Raw genomic sequence first — 17,176 nt, 5'->3', positions numbered from 1 at the left:
TCCCAGAACATCAAAGTAATTGAAGAATGATTGTACTGTGGGTCATGACGAAGAGAAGGAATGATTCAGAACAGAAATTTTTGAGGGCTTTTCCCATTTCCCTTGAAATGTAAAATAATTTACATTTTTTCATGGCTATTGTTGACATGCCCATCACAAAGATCTTGTCTTAAGGCAAAATGCGTTTGTTTGTTTTGTATCTTTTGAACAAGTGTATATGTACGACTTGACATTTAGTGCTTTAAAAGTTTTATTAGGAGCTGGGCATAGTTGGACACACCTTTAATCCCAACACTCAGGATGCAGGTGCAGGTGGGTCTCTGAGTTCGAGGCCAGCCTGGTCTAACAGAACTACATAGTGAGAAAACAATTTTATTACATTTTTTTGTGTGTGTGTACTCCTGCATGTCATGGTACCTGGGTGGAGGTCAGAAGATACCAGGAGTCAGTTCTCTCCTTTTACGTTGTAAATCTGGGAATCAAAGCTCAGCATCAAACCCGCAAAGGCGTCACACACTGTTTAGTAATGAAAAAGAAAACTGAATGCAGGCAGAGTTGGAGTGCAGGTACTTTGCAGTTTTCGTCAGGATTATTTGAGCTGTGGGTCTTTAGTGACACCTAGTGGGTAGAAAGGATGTGAGCAGCAGTGCTGACAGTGAATTCCGTACTTGACCTGGACTTGAGAACATACTGTGTATGCTTCCCCTTTCTTTCACTGTTTTCAGTGGTTGGGATCTGGTGGTTTTGGAGAATGAGAAGGATTTAAATTTGTGCTGCTGCATGTCAGACCATGAAAATGTTTCTCTCACACGAACAGAATTGTTAAGGTTAGATCTTAAGGGGTACTTAATCCTGCCCACACCCCCTTTAAAGTCAAGAAAGGAACTGAAAGGAAGAAGTAAAAAGTGACAGATGTGAAGTCACAGTATGTGACAAATCTAGCTGTGCTCCTCTTGCCTGTCGAGACTTTTATTCTCTATAACATTTACTGTTGAGTGTGTGTGTGTCACGCACGTATGTGGTTTATTTCAGACCTTGGTCTCGGTGGAGCAGATATCAGAGGAGGCCTCAGTAGAACCAATGTTGATGTATAAAGACAGATTTTTGTTTAGTAATTGGCCCTTAAGAGAGCGATAGACAAATTCAATCCAGTGATCCACTGTTAAAACAGAACCTGCCTAGTGCATGTAGACAGGCAAGCTCCGGGAAGCAGTGGAATTGCTTATGAAGAAGGAGACAGGGCAGGTTAGACAAGGCCTTTACCCGGAAGATTATGTCATTGCTCTAGCAGGATAGAAAGCTTCCTGATGGAAGGCTGTGGTTTTGGAATAGAAAGAACTGGTTTTAAAAGAAACTGCCCCACTCCAAGGCTTGTGGCACATAGTTTGTTTAATCCAGATTGGATACATCAGGTACAGCCGTGGCACAGGACTCGATACTGTAAATGATATACATGTTATAACATATGCACTACGATTTCAAAAGAAGACAAGAAACTTAAGAGCTTTTTTTTCCCCCACAGAAAGTCTTCACATTTGTCTTCCTGCAGTTTTGTACAGTATATTTCTTTGCCATTGTGATGTTGTTAAGCAAAGCCCAGTAATTATACGAAAATAGAAAAGAACACACTTGATGTTGCTCACGAGAACATTAATGGGAGCTCATGACTTCTAAGGAAAACATTGGAATGTCTGGTTATCAAAAATATACCACCCCTCCCACCTCCCTGGCTTGTAAAATAGTCCCTTGGTCCAAGGAGTCCCCCAGGACTTGGGTCAGGGCCCTGCACTGGCCATGTGTCATCAGCCAGTATAGTCTAAGTAACCTGCTAAGAGAAATGGCATTCCCACATTTGATGAGAAAACACAGAATATCCTGAATAAAAAACAAGACCCATAAGGAACCCCTTTAAAAAGCCATTTCCTTTTTCAAAGCCACTTTGCCTTGGTTCTGATGCTTTTCATGATGCTGTTTGGGCTCCATGTGTCATGGGTCACGACATTGTTTTTCCTTTGTTCCATTTTAAAGCTTTGCAAGTGATGAGAATTCATTAGGAAATTAGAGGAAAAAATAAAAGTCTCATGTTCCTCGTACGATGGTTACCATGCCAACTAGCATGAAAGGGAAGCTATTACTCCCAGTGAATGGTATTGGGATCCTTCTGCCTTACTTAGTTACCTAGTAATTGAAGTGAGGGAGCCTGAATCACTAGAATCCATTAATAATTTCAAATCTAATGCTAGCTCAATTTCAATCACTACTGCTATTTTTAAAAAGACAAGGAAAACGATCTAGGCATATAAAGCTCCCAGGTACTTTTCCAACCGGCATTCTGATAAGAAAATGACTTGATCCCGAACTGCAGGGAAGAGAAGCCAACTGTATAACATCCTCAGCAGTTCTGTATGTGGCTTTTGTGAACCACGGATCATTTGCTGTCCCCATTAACATCCGATCAAATGATGTGGTCGTAGACTAATAATGTTCAGTTGTTAAGAATATCTACTGGTCTTTTGAAAGGGGTTCTGTACAATTAGTCCTGAGCTTGAGACTACTTAGGAAAAATGGGCATTAGGAAGAAATAATGGTCTGTTTCAGGAGGTCCTGCGACTTCAGGAATGGCTCCCCTAATCATCACCCTTGAAACCCAGCTTTTAAAAATATGAGCAAACCTTAGAGCCATGGAGCGGGGTATAGAAGACACCTCCAGGACATGATGCCTGAGTCCTGGACCATCATCATTCTGCCACTGACTTGCCATGAAACCTAGGAGGAGTCATTCAGTTTTGTGTCCATTTCTTTCTCTGAAATCAAGGATTTCCTAGGTTGACTACCTTCACAGATGCCGCGAGAAGTGATGGAAAGGTGTGCTTTGAAAGGTCATTGTCCAAGCTTCCTCTTCATTGAGAAAAATCGAGCATTTGCCTGAAAAATCTCGGACTTCCCTTTTCACCTGTGGCTTGCTCTACCCAAGAAACGGTAGCTTTGATGTCTCTAATTTGTATTAGCTAGTCACGTGTTGACATTTACACAGGAGTGACTCTAGTTATGTCATGGCATCTTTGATGAACCTTCCTCAACATATCAACTCCGCGAGGCAAAGGGTGTGTTAAAACAACAACAACAACAACAACAACCCAAAACAAAACAAAAGCACATTAGACTAGTGGCCAAGGGTCTTGTGCTCTGGTCCCTACTCTATCCTTAAATGACTACATTACCTTAAGTGAGTCAAGTTCTCTGGGCCTCAGCTTTTTACACTGTAAAATGAATTAGCGATTGTTTAATCTTCCTAGGTCTGGTGTACCCAATATTACATTTTCCAAGGTATTCCCATTTATTATTTGAATGTAGTCTTAGGCTTTTTATGTTTGTCTGTTTGATACCCTCTCCCCCAGTGCTAAGCAGGATTGAATAGAGTGGTGGTTTGGGGAATTTTCGGTTATTTTAACATGGTTTGTGCACCAGGAGTCATTTGCACCAGAAAGCTATTGGTCTCTAGAAGATTCTGATAATTCTGGTTATTCGCTTACTAGCTGGTGAGCCAGACTTACTAAACTGATCCAGCACACTTTTGCCCTTGTACTTGATCACAAATACCTTTTAGGAGATACATGGCTGTGAGCTGTTTTCCTGGGTTGATACCTTTGAACACTGGTGAGCTGGGTCCCTTACTCCCTGCCAAGACTGCAATGGGGGAAGGAGAATGAAGATGGTCTAATGATTTTTTTTGGGGGGGGGGGCAGGGGGAACTGGCATGATATGGGCTTTGGAAATGAAATAGAAGCAACACAAACATTCAGTTCGCTCAAGTCAATAAAAATGGAATTTTGGGGGACACGGTTTTTAAAATATATTTTTTTCATGAGAACCATAACGTGCTATGTTGGTGCACTGTTCAAGTGACAAGTAGATCCTTGGTTGAGTTGTCATCCTAAGCCCTGCAATGACTTGCTCTTAAATAGAACGGTGGCTTGCATGTGGAAACATCAGTGTTCCTTTTAAACTGTATCCTTATCCCACTCGGATGTTGTGTGCACCTAGACATTCCTTTGTCCCATGGTCCATTCACTCAAAATGAAGATCCCTTTCTAGTTCTTTGCGTATCTGCCAAAACTGGGTCCAGCTTGGCTCTCTGCCTTGGCTGATGGAATTACTGGATTGCGAGGATAGCTCCATTCCATGATAAGGGGAGATCCTGAGGCGAGATCTAGAGAAAGGACTGGCAGGAGCCACTGAAGATGGGACGGGGAGATGGAGATGGAGAGAAGGGCACTTTTCTTTCGCCTTTCTGACCACTTTCTTGTTTGGTACCACCTCAAAACACCCGGACTCCTCTGTGTACAGGGTCACTGGAGCTGAGGCCATAGAAGCCCCCCGGGTGCTTTCAGACCCTTGGCTAGTAAAACTCATCTCGACAGCTGTACTGGGCAGAGAGAGTTTTGACTTGCTAATAAACAGCTCATCTGTGAACTGGAGAATGAACAAGAAGTTCCTAAGCAGCTCATGTGTCTCAGATCCCAGGCTTCAGAGATCGCAGGAAAATAGTTGGGGTTGGGAGGGCAGGAAGGGGCCCTTGTCACTAACCCGAGGCTCACCTGCTCCACTCTAAGTGGTGAAAATAATTAGGGAGATTCCAGAAATACTGTTCCCAGGCCCACTACCATATAAATAACTTGAGCAAACATATTTTCGACATTTTCAAGAAGTAATCCCCACTCTCTTATGGAGGTCATCAGTGTTCCCACTTGGGCTGTCTTCAGAGATGATGCCCGAAGACGACTCGGACCTCAGGGCCTCTCAGACCAGGAAAGAGTCATCTGGAGCCTCTTGCTTGCTTTCTTGCTTTGAAACATCCCTCAGGAGGCACATACGCTTACTTTACCCTTCACGCCCTTCATCTAGGCACTGCCTCAGGCGGTAAGTCCATCGTCCTTACTTGAGGATGCTTGCGGAGCCTCTCGGCAGCTTGCATGGGCTTTTCGGTGGACCCTAAAGGAGGGCAACGTACCTACGTAACAAGGTGCCCTGGAGCTCTGGCAGCTGGGAGCCTTGGTGCTTCTGTCTTCACCAGGGTATAGCAGAAACGACTGCTTTCTGAAGTTGCTGTTTCCATTTTCAAGACCCAGTGTGATACACGTGACCATAACCCCCACCCCCTGCCCCCAAACTGCAAAGACAAGTGGTTCCAACCACAAGGGAAGCACCTCTGTTCATAAGGTAGACTTACCTCTCCCTTCAGCTCCCCCCTACTTGGCTTCCTTTCCTTTCCGTATTTGCATTTGCTCGGCCTGACTCCCAGGCGCAGGTCTGCAGTACTTGGCAGTGACAGAGAAGGCTTTACTGTCCACGGTGAGACAGATGGGTGGACACAGAAACAGCCAAGGTGAAGCAGATAGGTACAGAGACAAAGGAGACGGATGGACGGAGCAGAAGGGTTGCTGTGTGGTTGCTGGACAGCTCTGTGTAGGTCGGCTGGGCAGTGAAGGCCCAGCAATGGTGACCTCACTCCTCCTGGGACTGGGGAGGGAACTCAGCAATAACTGACTTTGAGCCTCTAAAAGCTTTTGCTATAAAAGGAGAAAAATAAAAACCAACCTCACAAAATGCATCGTTTTGGTTTAAAGGTGTTGGGTCCATGGAGAAAAACATTTCACAAAAATCCATTGATTTTGTTTTCCACCTTTTCCCATGAATAAATATTATCCATTAAGATCCTTGAAAAAGGTGCTGAGTACACAGTGTTATATTTTCTTCCTGTTTGCATGTGACGACTCGGCCTCTGGGCCGCCCTTGGTCTTGTGTTTTCCTCACTGGGGTCTTCAGAAACAACTGTTATTTGGTCTGAGGTGCCCCTACCAGGCCCTGTCCAGGCAAGCGGCCTACACCCCCTAATGGCCTATTCCCTACCCACCCCCTCCCTTCCTCAGGCCCCAGCAAGATGCGATGTCACAGGGCTATGCCCACACCAGCAGCGGGAGCCTCAGGTCCCCTTTGCTGCTTCCTTTCCCTTCCACGCACAAGTCTCGGTGCTAGGGGTGTAACAGGGCAGGCAGAAATAGTGGGAAAGGGGGAGGGAGTGGTCTCAGTGACCACCCACTAACATGCCAGCCCCCTTTACTCCCCACTAACCCCTCGGGCCCTCTGTCCAGTGTTTTTACAAGGCAGAGACCTTGACAACGTTGCTGGCTATGGAAGGAATGTTCGTGTTGGGTCCTGGGCTGGCAGGAGGGGGCCGACTTTCTCCCTCTGGGGTTAGAGCCGGGGGCGTGGGGATGCTGATGATGGCCGTGGTAATCTGGGATGTTTTGCAGTTTGGTCTCAGTCCATCGTCTGCTTTCAAATTAAGGCTGGAACGACTGGGATAGAAAAGAGGGAGTTGGTGGTGGTTCCTGCTAGGGGGCGCCCCAAATCTTCCTTGACCCCCTGCATTGTTTTTGCTCTATGCTCTGTCAAGGAACACTAGGGCCCTGTATGTCTCCCTTTAACAATCAGCTTATAATTATCACCCTAATCACTATTAACAATCACTAAGTGATCAGATAGTAGTACTTCTTCCCAGCCCCCAGGGGCTTATCACTTGTGATGTTACAACAGTTGCTTTCCCTGAATTTTCTGCAATTTATCAAGAATAACAGGAGGGGGCTGGAGAGGTGGCTCAGTGGTTAATACTGCACTGGCTGCTCTTCCAAAGGACCCAGGTTCAATTCCCAGCACCCATATGGCAGCTCACAACTGTCTGTAACTCCAAGATCTGACACCCTCACACAGACATACATGCAGGCAAAATATCAATGCATATAAAATAAATAAATACTTTTTAAAAGAATAACAGGAAATGGCTTAACCATAAACAGAGACGAGGAAAAGTCCACCTGGGATAAGCCATATATGTAACACAGTTGGGGAAAGTATTTTCTTAGGAAAATGATCATAGTCCATCTTTTCAATTTTTGGGTTCTTTTTGAGTTCCCCCCAACTACCTAAAGCCACCTTTGAGCTAAACTGCAACAGTACCGTCTAATATCCCATGAAGACCCTTGGATTAACTTCAGAGCATGAGAAGGAAGGTGGGGGAGGAGAGCAGAGGGGCCCCATGCAGTGGATAAGGGGGACCCCTAGCGGGGATCCCTGAAGCTTTCAGAGATTGTTTAATTCTGGAAAGCAAATGACGCAAGACCTTGGGGCTGGCGGGATTAGGAGCCACCCACCTGGTGGTGAGGGAGGGTTGCTCGCTGCCCTGAATGTGGATCGTGCTGAGTTCTTGCATGCTGCGCAGGCGAGTGGCCGGCAGGTTGGAGTTGGGCAGGTGTGTGGTCTTCTTACTGCGCCGGGAGCAGCAGGTGGTGGTGAGGCCGGAGTGGCTGGAGAGAGAAGGGCTTCTGGTGGACGGGTAGTTCTGCATCGAGCTCTCCATGCAGTTCTGCTCAAACATCTGCTCGTCGATAAACTCGTGGTTCTGTGGGAGGAAGGAGAAGACGTGAAAAAGCAGAAGTGGGGGAGCCCCAGCCTGTCTGTTTGGGGCCTTTAATGGAGGACCCCCAAATGCCTGGATTACAGGTAAATGTTTGAGAGGGGTTTCATTTCCACAGGTGTCAACGTCAAAAGAATCAAATTGGCCTCCCTGGCAGGGACTTGGTTGTTAAATCATGTGCTCCATCTACAGGTTGAGCAGAAGGGACACAGAGAACATGGAGGGTCTGAGTGGCATCATCAGAGCTAGAGTCAAATTTTTCTTAGTAAGCTCTGAAGCTTTGCACACCTGATGACTCTTACAGGCTTGACAAAAGTTTGTAAAAGTTTGGACCATCACAGAATTGGGAGAGCATTGCTCTTGATCGCAAAGGGGCCAAGCTGCTAAGGATAAGATTTCTTCTAATTTTGTCTTCTTTTGGCCTGATTATAGCATATGGATCCTTAACTACCTGGCAGTTCAGAATTCCCTAGGTCAAATGTAAGCTAGGGAAAGAATATTAACGGTTTCGGATCTGAGGGCCATGAGGTTTGGCCTATAGCTAAACCCCAAACAATGGAAAAATGGCTGCTTGACCAAAGTGCCCAGAACCCTGTGGCACTGGCAGTGTGAGGGGCAAGAGAAGTGTAAGGACAGATTTCAGAGAATGTCCCCTGGCAGTCAATTCCAGAGTTCCCAGGAAATCGAGGAGGTAGCAGAGAGATGCGTGGCATTCGGGCATTCTAGAGGAAACTGACCTTGGAGTTCCACTGCCCCCCTCTAACCCTCTGGGGGTGTCCAAGGAAAGAATAGGAAAGGAAATTGGGTAGTGTGGGTACAGAAATACTGGAAGCCTGAGCTGGTACTGGGTGTGGCAGCAGAGACAGCAAAAGCCCAGGGAGGAGGTTCAGAAGCACATGCAGAAACCAGACTAGGGGTGAGCAGAGTAGATCCACAGACTCAAGATTCAGAGAGAACAATTGAATTTATAAAGTGATACCTTGATGGTGGAGGTTCGTACAGATAACAGGGGATCATCCACAAGATAGGATAACCCCTACAGGACAACATGCCAACAGAAGATAGAAACACCATTGATTGTACATTCCAGCATTCCAGTTTGGACATTCAGTTCCTCAACCCCAGTGTTCCACCCTCCGAAGTCAACATTCCAGCTCTCATTCCCAGCATTCTGCTTCCCATTGTCCCAACATTTCATCCCTTGGTTCCAACAGGAGACTGCTTAACCCAACAGACATTCTTTCCATACCAACATTCCTCCTTTCCTATCCCAACATTCCACCCCTGGGTCCCACATTCCTTTCCCCAAATCCAGCATTCCAACATCTCGTCCCTATAATCAATCCAACATTCCCTCGGATTCAGCATTCCACCCCTTTAATGCCAGCATTCCGTCTCTCAGTCCCCCAGTGCCAACATTCCAGCCCTTCAAATCCCAGTGTTTCCACCTATGTCCTTTCAGTGTACACATTCCACCCAGCACATGCAACTTGGGAAGGGCAGTGGGGCCTGGCCCTGTCATCCCGCTGGCAAGCTCGGTGTCCTTGGGAGAACCTTGGGAGATATGCATCCGTGGTTTTTGATCATAGTTGCTAGGACCTGGGCTTGCAGAGCACTTTTTCATTTAGAAGATGTCACTGGGTTTCCATGGTCATCCATGGGGTCCACTTTTGGCCCAGAGTAAGAGGAATCTAGCATCTGGGAGGTCAGGTTATGGGCTACTAGGAACCAGGAAGCTCCTTTCAAAGGTAGGACGAGCCCTGACCCTAGGCTCTTTGAGTAGGAAACTTCTGGAAAGGATCAGGGAATAGGCTCACTTTAGCATTTCTGTTCTGACTTCTCCCACCCTAGGATTCCTGGCACTTCTGCCAAGGGTTCAGGGTTGGCCCTACTGCCCCTTCCTTTCAGGCTGTCAGTAAGGCACAAGCATCATTCCCATTCCAGCTGTGGCGCCCTCCGCTATGATCTCCTTTAGCAATCAGCCTTTCACAATCTGAACTCCCTGCCAAAGTGCAAGGTTACTAAGTGGGACTGGGACTGATAAGCCCTTGGCTAAAGAATATGTATACTGCATCCTTCATTCATACACTCGCAAGGGGACCCACGGATCGCCTCAACCTAGCTACAGGGGTGGAACAAAAATCTTCCCTCTTCTCTACTGTCCTGTGTAAATTCAGCCTGAATCTTGTTGGGTGGTGCCCATCAGAACTGAGAATGAAAACCAAAACTCTTAGTTGTTAAGACACGTGCTGCTGTTGGTGGTGGGGGGATGGGAAGCCTATGGCAGTGGCCTCTTCTCTAGAGCTGCAGGACACAGCTGATCTCTCACTCTTTGCCCCACCCCCTGGGGTGATTACAGATCACTGGAAGGGGACAGACTGACTATCTGGCCTAGGACAGCAAAGCGAGTACAGCCTTGGGAGGTCAGGGGTGAAGCAGGAGGGGGCAGGAGGCTGGCACTCACAGTGGTCTTTTCCAGGCAGTGCAGCAAGTGGTGGTGCTGGCTCTCAATGAGCGAGGTGGTCTTGCCCATGTGCTCCTCTTCTGGGGTGCCCTAGGGAGACAGAAAGAAGGGCTAAGAATAAAGCTGGTGTCTTCCTCTCTCTTCAGCCTCTTTGTTTCTTCACAGAAGGTAGGAGGGCAGGAGAAAACTTTTGATAAGCCAAATCTTAGGGCCACCATAAAACCTGCTGGCCTGGGTCTGGGGCCCTTTGCAGCAGCTGGATTATGGGCAGCAGTGGTAATTCTTTGAGAGCACTATGTTTGTGGGAACCCTGGAGACATGTTTCTGTCAGAGTCTAAACTGGCACTTTCTGGGGGAGTGGATGAGCAGAGAAGCCCATTTCTAGTTTATCTCCTCTGCCCTGTCTTTTGGACACTTACCGTCAGCTCCAGGGCTTCATTGAGGAGCCCATTGCGCTTGCTGTGCAGGTAGGCATTGGAACTTCCTGTTTTGGCCACACGGATCCTGGCAAGGCGGGCCTTCTGTGATGGGCAGACAATAAGAAAAGCAGTAAGATACAAGAAGAGGAAGCCTGGAGGAACCAGTGACAACAGCTGCCCCACTGAGGCTGCTTTCCCTAGCATCCTGTGAGAAAGGAAAAAAAAGCTCCCCGTCTTAGCCTGATGCATCTCTGTATCTAGACCTCGGAATGGATCTGAGACCTGTGCGCCCACTATTGCAGTTTAACCATGGTCAGGGCTCTAGGAATCTTCACAAATCTTCAGCCTGGGTGGAGTCCTGCTGAAAAAAATACCACATTTTCAAGTTCTTTCTCCTGAAGCTTTTCAGGCATTTTCCACTCGGTATTGCATGATGGCATGAGCATTACTTCTTATCTCTAAGGACTGTAGGGTTCCTAGAGGACAGCGTGTGCTAACTGCTCTCAGTCCCTCCTGGGTTCCAGGGTGGTTGGTTCTCCATGTGCTATAGGTTCCTACAGAACAGTTAGTTACGAGAGAAAGCAAAGGGAGCAGTGGCACCACCAACACCTCTTAACTGCCTGGTCCGTAAGGCTGACCAGTGGGTCTGTTTTACTCTTTGATCTTCAGGCAAGCTTTATTTATTAAAACACAAATGAAATATCATTTCAGGGGGCTGCACAGCATCTTGGGCCAAGCTCATCTTACTTGCATGCTGAGGGAATGGCCATCTGATATATGCTAGCCATTTAAAAAAAAAAAAGCCCTGTGGGCTTAGAGTACATAGCCTGGGCTCTACAGATCCAGAACCAGTTCCACGCTATTTTCAAGCAGAAGAGTCCCTGAGATTCATAGTTGCAGTCTGAAGTGTAGGATTCTCTTCCTGCCTCTGGGTACAGTGACTTGTAACTTGAACCTGGACCCTGACCGATAGGTTCTGGGAAATTGTGGCAATTTTCATTTCTTGTTATCCTCTCCCAGCTATCCTGCGTGGGTTGGTTCATCTGCTAAGAGGCCATGGACTGTCAAGAGGATCATAAAGGCTACGTTATGTTCCTTGTTTCCCGAGAACTCCCCGACCCACCAGTATCTCCTTGCAGCGCAATTAAACTCTTTCCCCTGGTCTTTAAATGGGGGACAGAGGCTAGAACTGGAGTTGGAAGGTCTTCCAGTAAGTCCAGGGATGGCTGCTCTTCTAGGTGGAGAGGATGAAGAGGAAGACATGAGACAGCAAGGCCTGCAAGTCAACCCTGCACCCTCCCTGTCTCTGAGCAAAATTCATTCATTCATTCCATGTCTAGGATGAATCTGGCCAGCAGTCCTGCTGCAGCCACCCCCTCTCCCCCATGGCCAGATGTTTACAGTCAAGTGAGTCCCTCCCAGTTCATGACTTGGCTGCTGTCGCTTTGGGAGAAGGCTGGGCGTTGAGAGCTGCATATGGAAATCCAATTGTGTCAAGCTCATTACAGCCTTATGTAATCCGATTGCCACTTAGAGGCGGACCTTTCTCATATGTGGGGTCTGTCTTTATTACTTTCTGGAGATGAAAGTTTCCCCTGTTCCCCTCTGAGACACTTCTTTTAATCTTATCTCACTCTGGATTCTATTAAGGTAGGGGATTGTCACATCAAACACAGCGTATCGTTTAATCATTCCCAAACGGGAAACAGAGGTTTGAGGAAGGTTGGGAGAACCTGCCAGTGTGTGAAACCTGATGGCGTTCTGTGCTTGGTTTTGTGCTCCTGAGGGTCAGGGCCTGGGTCTTATGCACATTCTTTTATTGCCAGCATCCAGTGCATGCTCTGCCTCAAACAAGAATTCAAGCAAAGACTGTGCTAGCCAAAGAAGGTATGCCAAGCATGCTTAGCTGGGCATCTATGCTTGTAAAGCCCTTGTAATGGGCTTGGTCCTTGTGTGGACTGCTCAGCTTCCACTCTCCTCCACAACCATAAGGATACTGTGAACGGTAAGAGACTGGAGAGTTCATCTAGGCTGTTTCAAAGGCCGAACAATTATTAATGAATTGATTTAAAATAAGGAGAGTCACTCAGCCAGGGTGAGAGAAAGGATTAGAAAGGGTTCAGATCACGTCTTCCAACGAGGAAGTCAAACACCGCTTTCACAGCGTCTTTCTCCTTCCTTCCTCCTTGAGTTCACCTCCTTTAAACTTGAAGGGCAAAGCCCAGGAACCTGCATCTTCAACAGGTGTAAGTGGAGCTTTGGGGTTGGAGGAGAGTTCTAGTACAACACTGTGAGCTTGGGACATGGCCCGCCACCATTACTGGTCAAGATCATTTGGGGACCCCTGAGGAACCTGGCACTACTGGGACTCCTAGCTGGCAGCTGGCAAGGACGGCCTGGACATGAGTCTTTGCATCTCTTGCCCTGAAAGAGGCAGAAGGAAGACAAGGGAGAAAAGGAAACACAGGCAGTTGTACACTTAGACATTCATCAGAGAGACAGTTAAGATTTATGTTGATGAAAACCCATACACGAGAATGCTTATTTGTAATAGCTGGAAACCATTTCTATCCCAGAAGCTCTTCAGCAGGCAAACATCCAACAGAACACGGCTGAGTGAGAAAAGTGAATGGGCTTTTACATTTTTTTTTTGAGACAGAATCTTAATTAGTTACCTAGGCTGGCTTTGGATGATGCTGTAGCCCAGGCTGACCTGGAACTTAGGATTCTCCTCTTTCAGCCTCCTAAGTATCTGGGATCACAGACCTGCATCACTAGGCCTGGTATAAGAAACGAGTGATATAATTTGAATGAGTCTTTGGGGATTACATAGATGAAAAAGACCAGCTCTCAAAGGTTACCAGCTGCATGAGTGCATTTATGTAAGTTTAGAGAGGAAACCATTTTATAAGTGGAAATCAGAGGAATAGTTCCTAGGAGTAAGGGACCCGGTAGAAGTATAGCAGGAGCATAGTTATAAAAGCCACAAGGGTTCTCTTGTGGGCACTGGCTAGTCTGGCAGCCATGAAGCTGCTGGATCTGTAGGAACCTACATGGGTGAGGAAACTGTAACACACACACACACACACACACACACCTACACATGCACACATGCACACGCACACATGCATGCACATACACACACTGGGGAAGATGGGTGAGAGGCATATACTCTGAGCACTGTACGGTTCTCTAAAATGTTACCATTAGATCAAACTGGGCAGAGTACAAACAGGCTCTATCTTTTTGGAACTACATGTGCAACTACATAATCTATAATTATTCCAATAAAATGTTCTACTAAAAACAAAGGATATAGCACAGGGGGTGTAGTTAAGGGATAGAGTATTTTTGCTTACCAACCACGCACAAGGGCCCTAGGCTTCATCCCCAGCACAACAAAAATAAATATGTAAGCAAAACTAAAACAATCTCCCTTGAAACCAAAAAGTGGGTGGAGCTGGGACAGGCGGTGCCTTCTCCTGCTCTGTCCCATGTGCCTCTGCTAGACAACCTTGACTTATCTCTGGTTCTCTTGGCCTAGGGAAGACAGTCCCCACAGGTAGATGTGATGCAAATTTCTTTTGGAGCTTTTAATCACAAGGCACCTTCTCTGGAGCCTACTCTTCTGCCCAAGAAGCTATCAGAAGCGTGGTCAGAGCTGAGGGCTATCATTAGCCTCCTGACCTCCTCCCTGTTCAGTCTCTCCACTTTCACCAAGTCCCCTGGGCCTGCCCTGCCTTGGCTCACCGTGACAGACTGAGTGCTGGAAACAGAAAGTATTGGTTTTTTCCTCTCACAGGAAGCCCAAGGTGAAAGAGACAGAGTGGTGTAACCTTGAGGAGAAACAGTATCCAGGCTAGGGAAAACATTGTAAATATTTACTTATTTCAAAGGAGAGAGAAAGGGGTTGGGCAGGGCTCATCCTGAGTAGCTCAGAGAGAGGACAAAGCCAGAATTGGTCCTTCTGGATATTAATCCGCACACAATAAGCTTTAAACTCTCTGTGGGAAACACTCACTGTTAAGTCTTTGCAGGTAGGCTTCGCTGAGAAGTGGGAATGGTGTGGCTAGGAAGGAGAAGGTAGCTGCAGAGCATAGCTACCTCGGGAGGGGCTGTCACCGTTGAGCCGGGCACTTCTGAGAACCCTACCAGCTCTGCAAAAAGCCCGAGTTTGTGCTTGCCCACTTTTAAAAGCTGTGAGGGCGGAGTGTGCCGCAGGAATTCCTGGACCTCAGGACCTCAGAGTTTGGATATGAGAGCCCAGTTTTTCCTCTGCCTCTTTATTTAGAACTGCGTGATGAATTTAGTCATTGTTCCCCTTTGCCAGCTGACTTGAGCAGGGAGAGATAAGACTTCCATTTCTGGAGTGTCTGGGAGCGGGGAGACCTTGACCTTGGGTGAGGAGATGGAAGATGTGTGCCGTAGGCGATGAGGACGTCAGGATGGTGACATCACCGACCAGGCACAGGTATGTGGAAACAGGAAGGTAAGGAGGAGGTGACACAAGGACACACAGAGGTCATATTTGGGATACAGGGACCAAGTAGGCTTAGTATTTGATTATATTATTTACTGTTCTATGTAAATTGTTATGCAACCATTGTTTTAGAGTTAGCTTAAATGTGTGGCTTTGTTATAGTCAGTACCTACAGACCAATTCTGGGGTTCTAGAGGGCTTTGCCCAGTGCTAGGCCCTGCTACCCAGGGGTTATCCTTGCAAGTGGAAGTAAGTAATCTAGCTGCAGGGCCTGTCACAGGGAAGGCGCTTACATAAATGTCTGAGACGTGACGGGATGGAAGAAAGAATAAAACACAGAGAGCAAAGTTGTTGTCCTGTCTAAGCTAATCTTCCAACAAGGTGCCTTTCTGTTCTTTGTACCCAGAGACTCTGATCATGACCCCAGAGCCTGAGACAATAAGGGGACCATTTCAGCCCAGATCAAAAGGGAAGTAGAGCCCCCCCCCCCCACATCCTTTCTCTTCTTGTCTTTGCCAACTTGATCAAATTTAGAATCACCCAGGAGACTGGTGAGACACACACACACACACTCTCGGAATGTCTGTGACGGCTTTCATAGAGAATTAACTGAGGAAGACCCACTTCAGTATGAGCGGTACTGTGGGCTGTGGGCTCAGGTGAAAAACCAAAAAGACAGCTGAGTGCTGGCATTTCCTCCCTTTCAGCCACCCATCCACCAAGAGTGAAGGGCAATCTCCATCATGTGCTCCTCTGCTGCCATGATGTTTGGGGGCCAAGCAGGCAGACTAATTCTTCTGAAACTGTGAGTCAAAATAATTAATTTTCATTATAAATGACAGGCATTTGTCATAGCGATGCAAATGTTAATACTATAGGACCCTGGCAAAAGTCCTTTGCAGGAAAATCTCTGGAAGATGCCATGGGTTTGGTGGTATGGCTGTAATGTCCTAGAGAGAAGCCGGAAGGCCAAGTGCAAACAAGGCTTCTGAGTACACCCGCCTGTAGACATCTTGCTCTGTACTGGCAGAAAATATTTTACTTATCTCTCATCCAAAGTACAGACATGGCAGAACCGAGAACTTTCCCCAGGCCTGGTACTGACTCTCCAGCCATCGGTTGAGTTCTGTAACTTTACATGGCACCCGGTGCTTACTACCATTTACTGTGCTACTTGACAGAGAACGCAGTGGCCATGAAATGCTCTCCTGTCACGGCATGCATTTCTCTTTTCTGCACATGTATTTTTGCACATGTATTGCCCCTCAACAGGATACGAAAATGACATTTAGTTTCCTGGGATGGGAAACAGAGGAGCCAGAAGCTATTTGGTGGCCATGACTGGGCATGTAGACATTGAGCTATGGGTCAGTTCAATAGATTCCTTAAAAGGACAATCCAGTTATGTGTCAATAGTGAGGGTTTGCTGCATTCCGAAGCAATAGCCTGGGGCTGGAACTGAGGACACTGGTGAGTAGGAGGGGACATGAAGTTGCCTTATCTCTCCAAGCCAGAGGGAGACTTGCAGGAATCCTCCAAAGAATTTAGGACTGACAAGCCTACCCGAGACCCCGCTCTTCCTGCTCCTCCCTCCCCCAACCCTGTTTTTTTTTTTAATTTTATGTATATTAGTGTTTTGCCATGGAAGTTTCAGGTCCCCTGAAATTGGAATTACAGACAGTTTTGAGCTGCCATGTGGGTACTGGGATTTGAACCTGGGTCCTCTGGAAGAGCATCCAGTGCTCTTAACCACTGAGCCATCTCTCTAGCGCCCCCCCCCCCCCCCAACCCTGTTTCTAAGGCTTACCTTCTGTGCCCTGCGTTTATCTGCTCTCTGGTTCTGGTGGTAGATCCTGCTAAAGTTGGAGACTATCACAGGGACTGGCAGAGCAATGACCAGGACACCACTCAGGGAACAGATGGAGCCAAATATCTTCCCTGCGATTGTCTTAGGCACCATGTCTCCATACCTGTAAGAGAGAGGGAGAGGGGAAGGGGGAAAGAGAGGATGTAAGGGGCCATTTGGGAAACAAGCTAGGCTTCCCAGCCAATCATACACTCTCACACACATTCATTCACTTACCAATATTTCACAGCATCTACAGAGGTCAGTGATACAGTCTCTGAGCAAGAGGCCAAACCTGTATGTTCATGGAGCCAGGTTTCTATAGGGAAGGCCACACATGGGTAAACGATGACTTGAAAACATTTGGTGGTAAAATGATAAGCAGACCACGAAAGACCAACATCACAAGTTATCACTCATATGTGGGTTTTAGCATCAAGTCTTAGATCGGTGTTTAGTTTGGAGTATCGGGAGAATCCAGAAAACCAGAAAG

The 17,176-nt window shown here is 47.0% G+C and overlaps 1 protein-coding gene across 3 annotated transcripts in view; it reads right to left on the bottom strand.

The window, feature by feature from the left end:
- Positions 1 to 1,379: 1,379 nt before the first annotated feature.
- Positions 1,380 to 17,176, bottom strand: part of LOC121437948 (potassium voltage-gated channel subfamily D member 3) — a 223,732-nt gene continuing 207,935 nt past the window's right edge. For 2 of the 3 annotated variants that reach the window (XM_041638093.1, XM_041638095.1), the window contains 6 exons: positions 16,645 to 16,807; positions 10,358 to 10,459; positions 9,939 to 10,028; positions 8,454 to 8,510; positions 7,212 to 7,459; positions 1,380 to 6,359 (listed from right to left, as the gene is read on the bottom strand). In XM_041638093.1, the coding sequence (XP_041494027.1) occupies positions 6,158 to 6,359; positions 7,212 to 7,459; positions 8,454 to 8,510; positions 9,939 to 10,028; positions 10,358 to 10,459; positions 16,645 to 16,807 (862 nt within the window). In that variant the 3' untranslated portion in view covers positions 1,380 to 6,157. The remainder of the gene's footprint in view (positions 6,360 to 7,211; positions 7,460 to 8,453; positions 8,511 to 9,938; positions 10,029 to 10,357; positions 10,460 to 16,644; positions 16,808 to 17,176) is intronic. The other variant, XM_041638096.1, reaches the window with a different exon arrangement.

Source organism: Microtus oregoni, unplaced genomic scaffold, assembly GCF_018167655.1.
Source record: "Microtus oregoni isolate MIOR12 unplaced genomic scaffold, Mior012 000054F_ref0000373, whole genome shotgun sequence".
Lineage (NCBI taxonomy): Eukaryota > Metazoa > Chordata > Mammalia > Rodentia > Cricetidae > Microtus > Microtus oregoni.
Note: the sequence above shows the minus strand (reverse complement) of the source record. Positions and strands in the feature narration are given on the sequence as shown.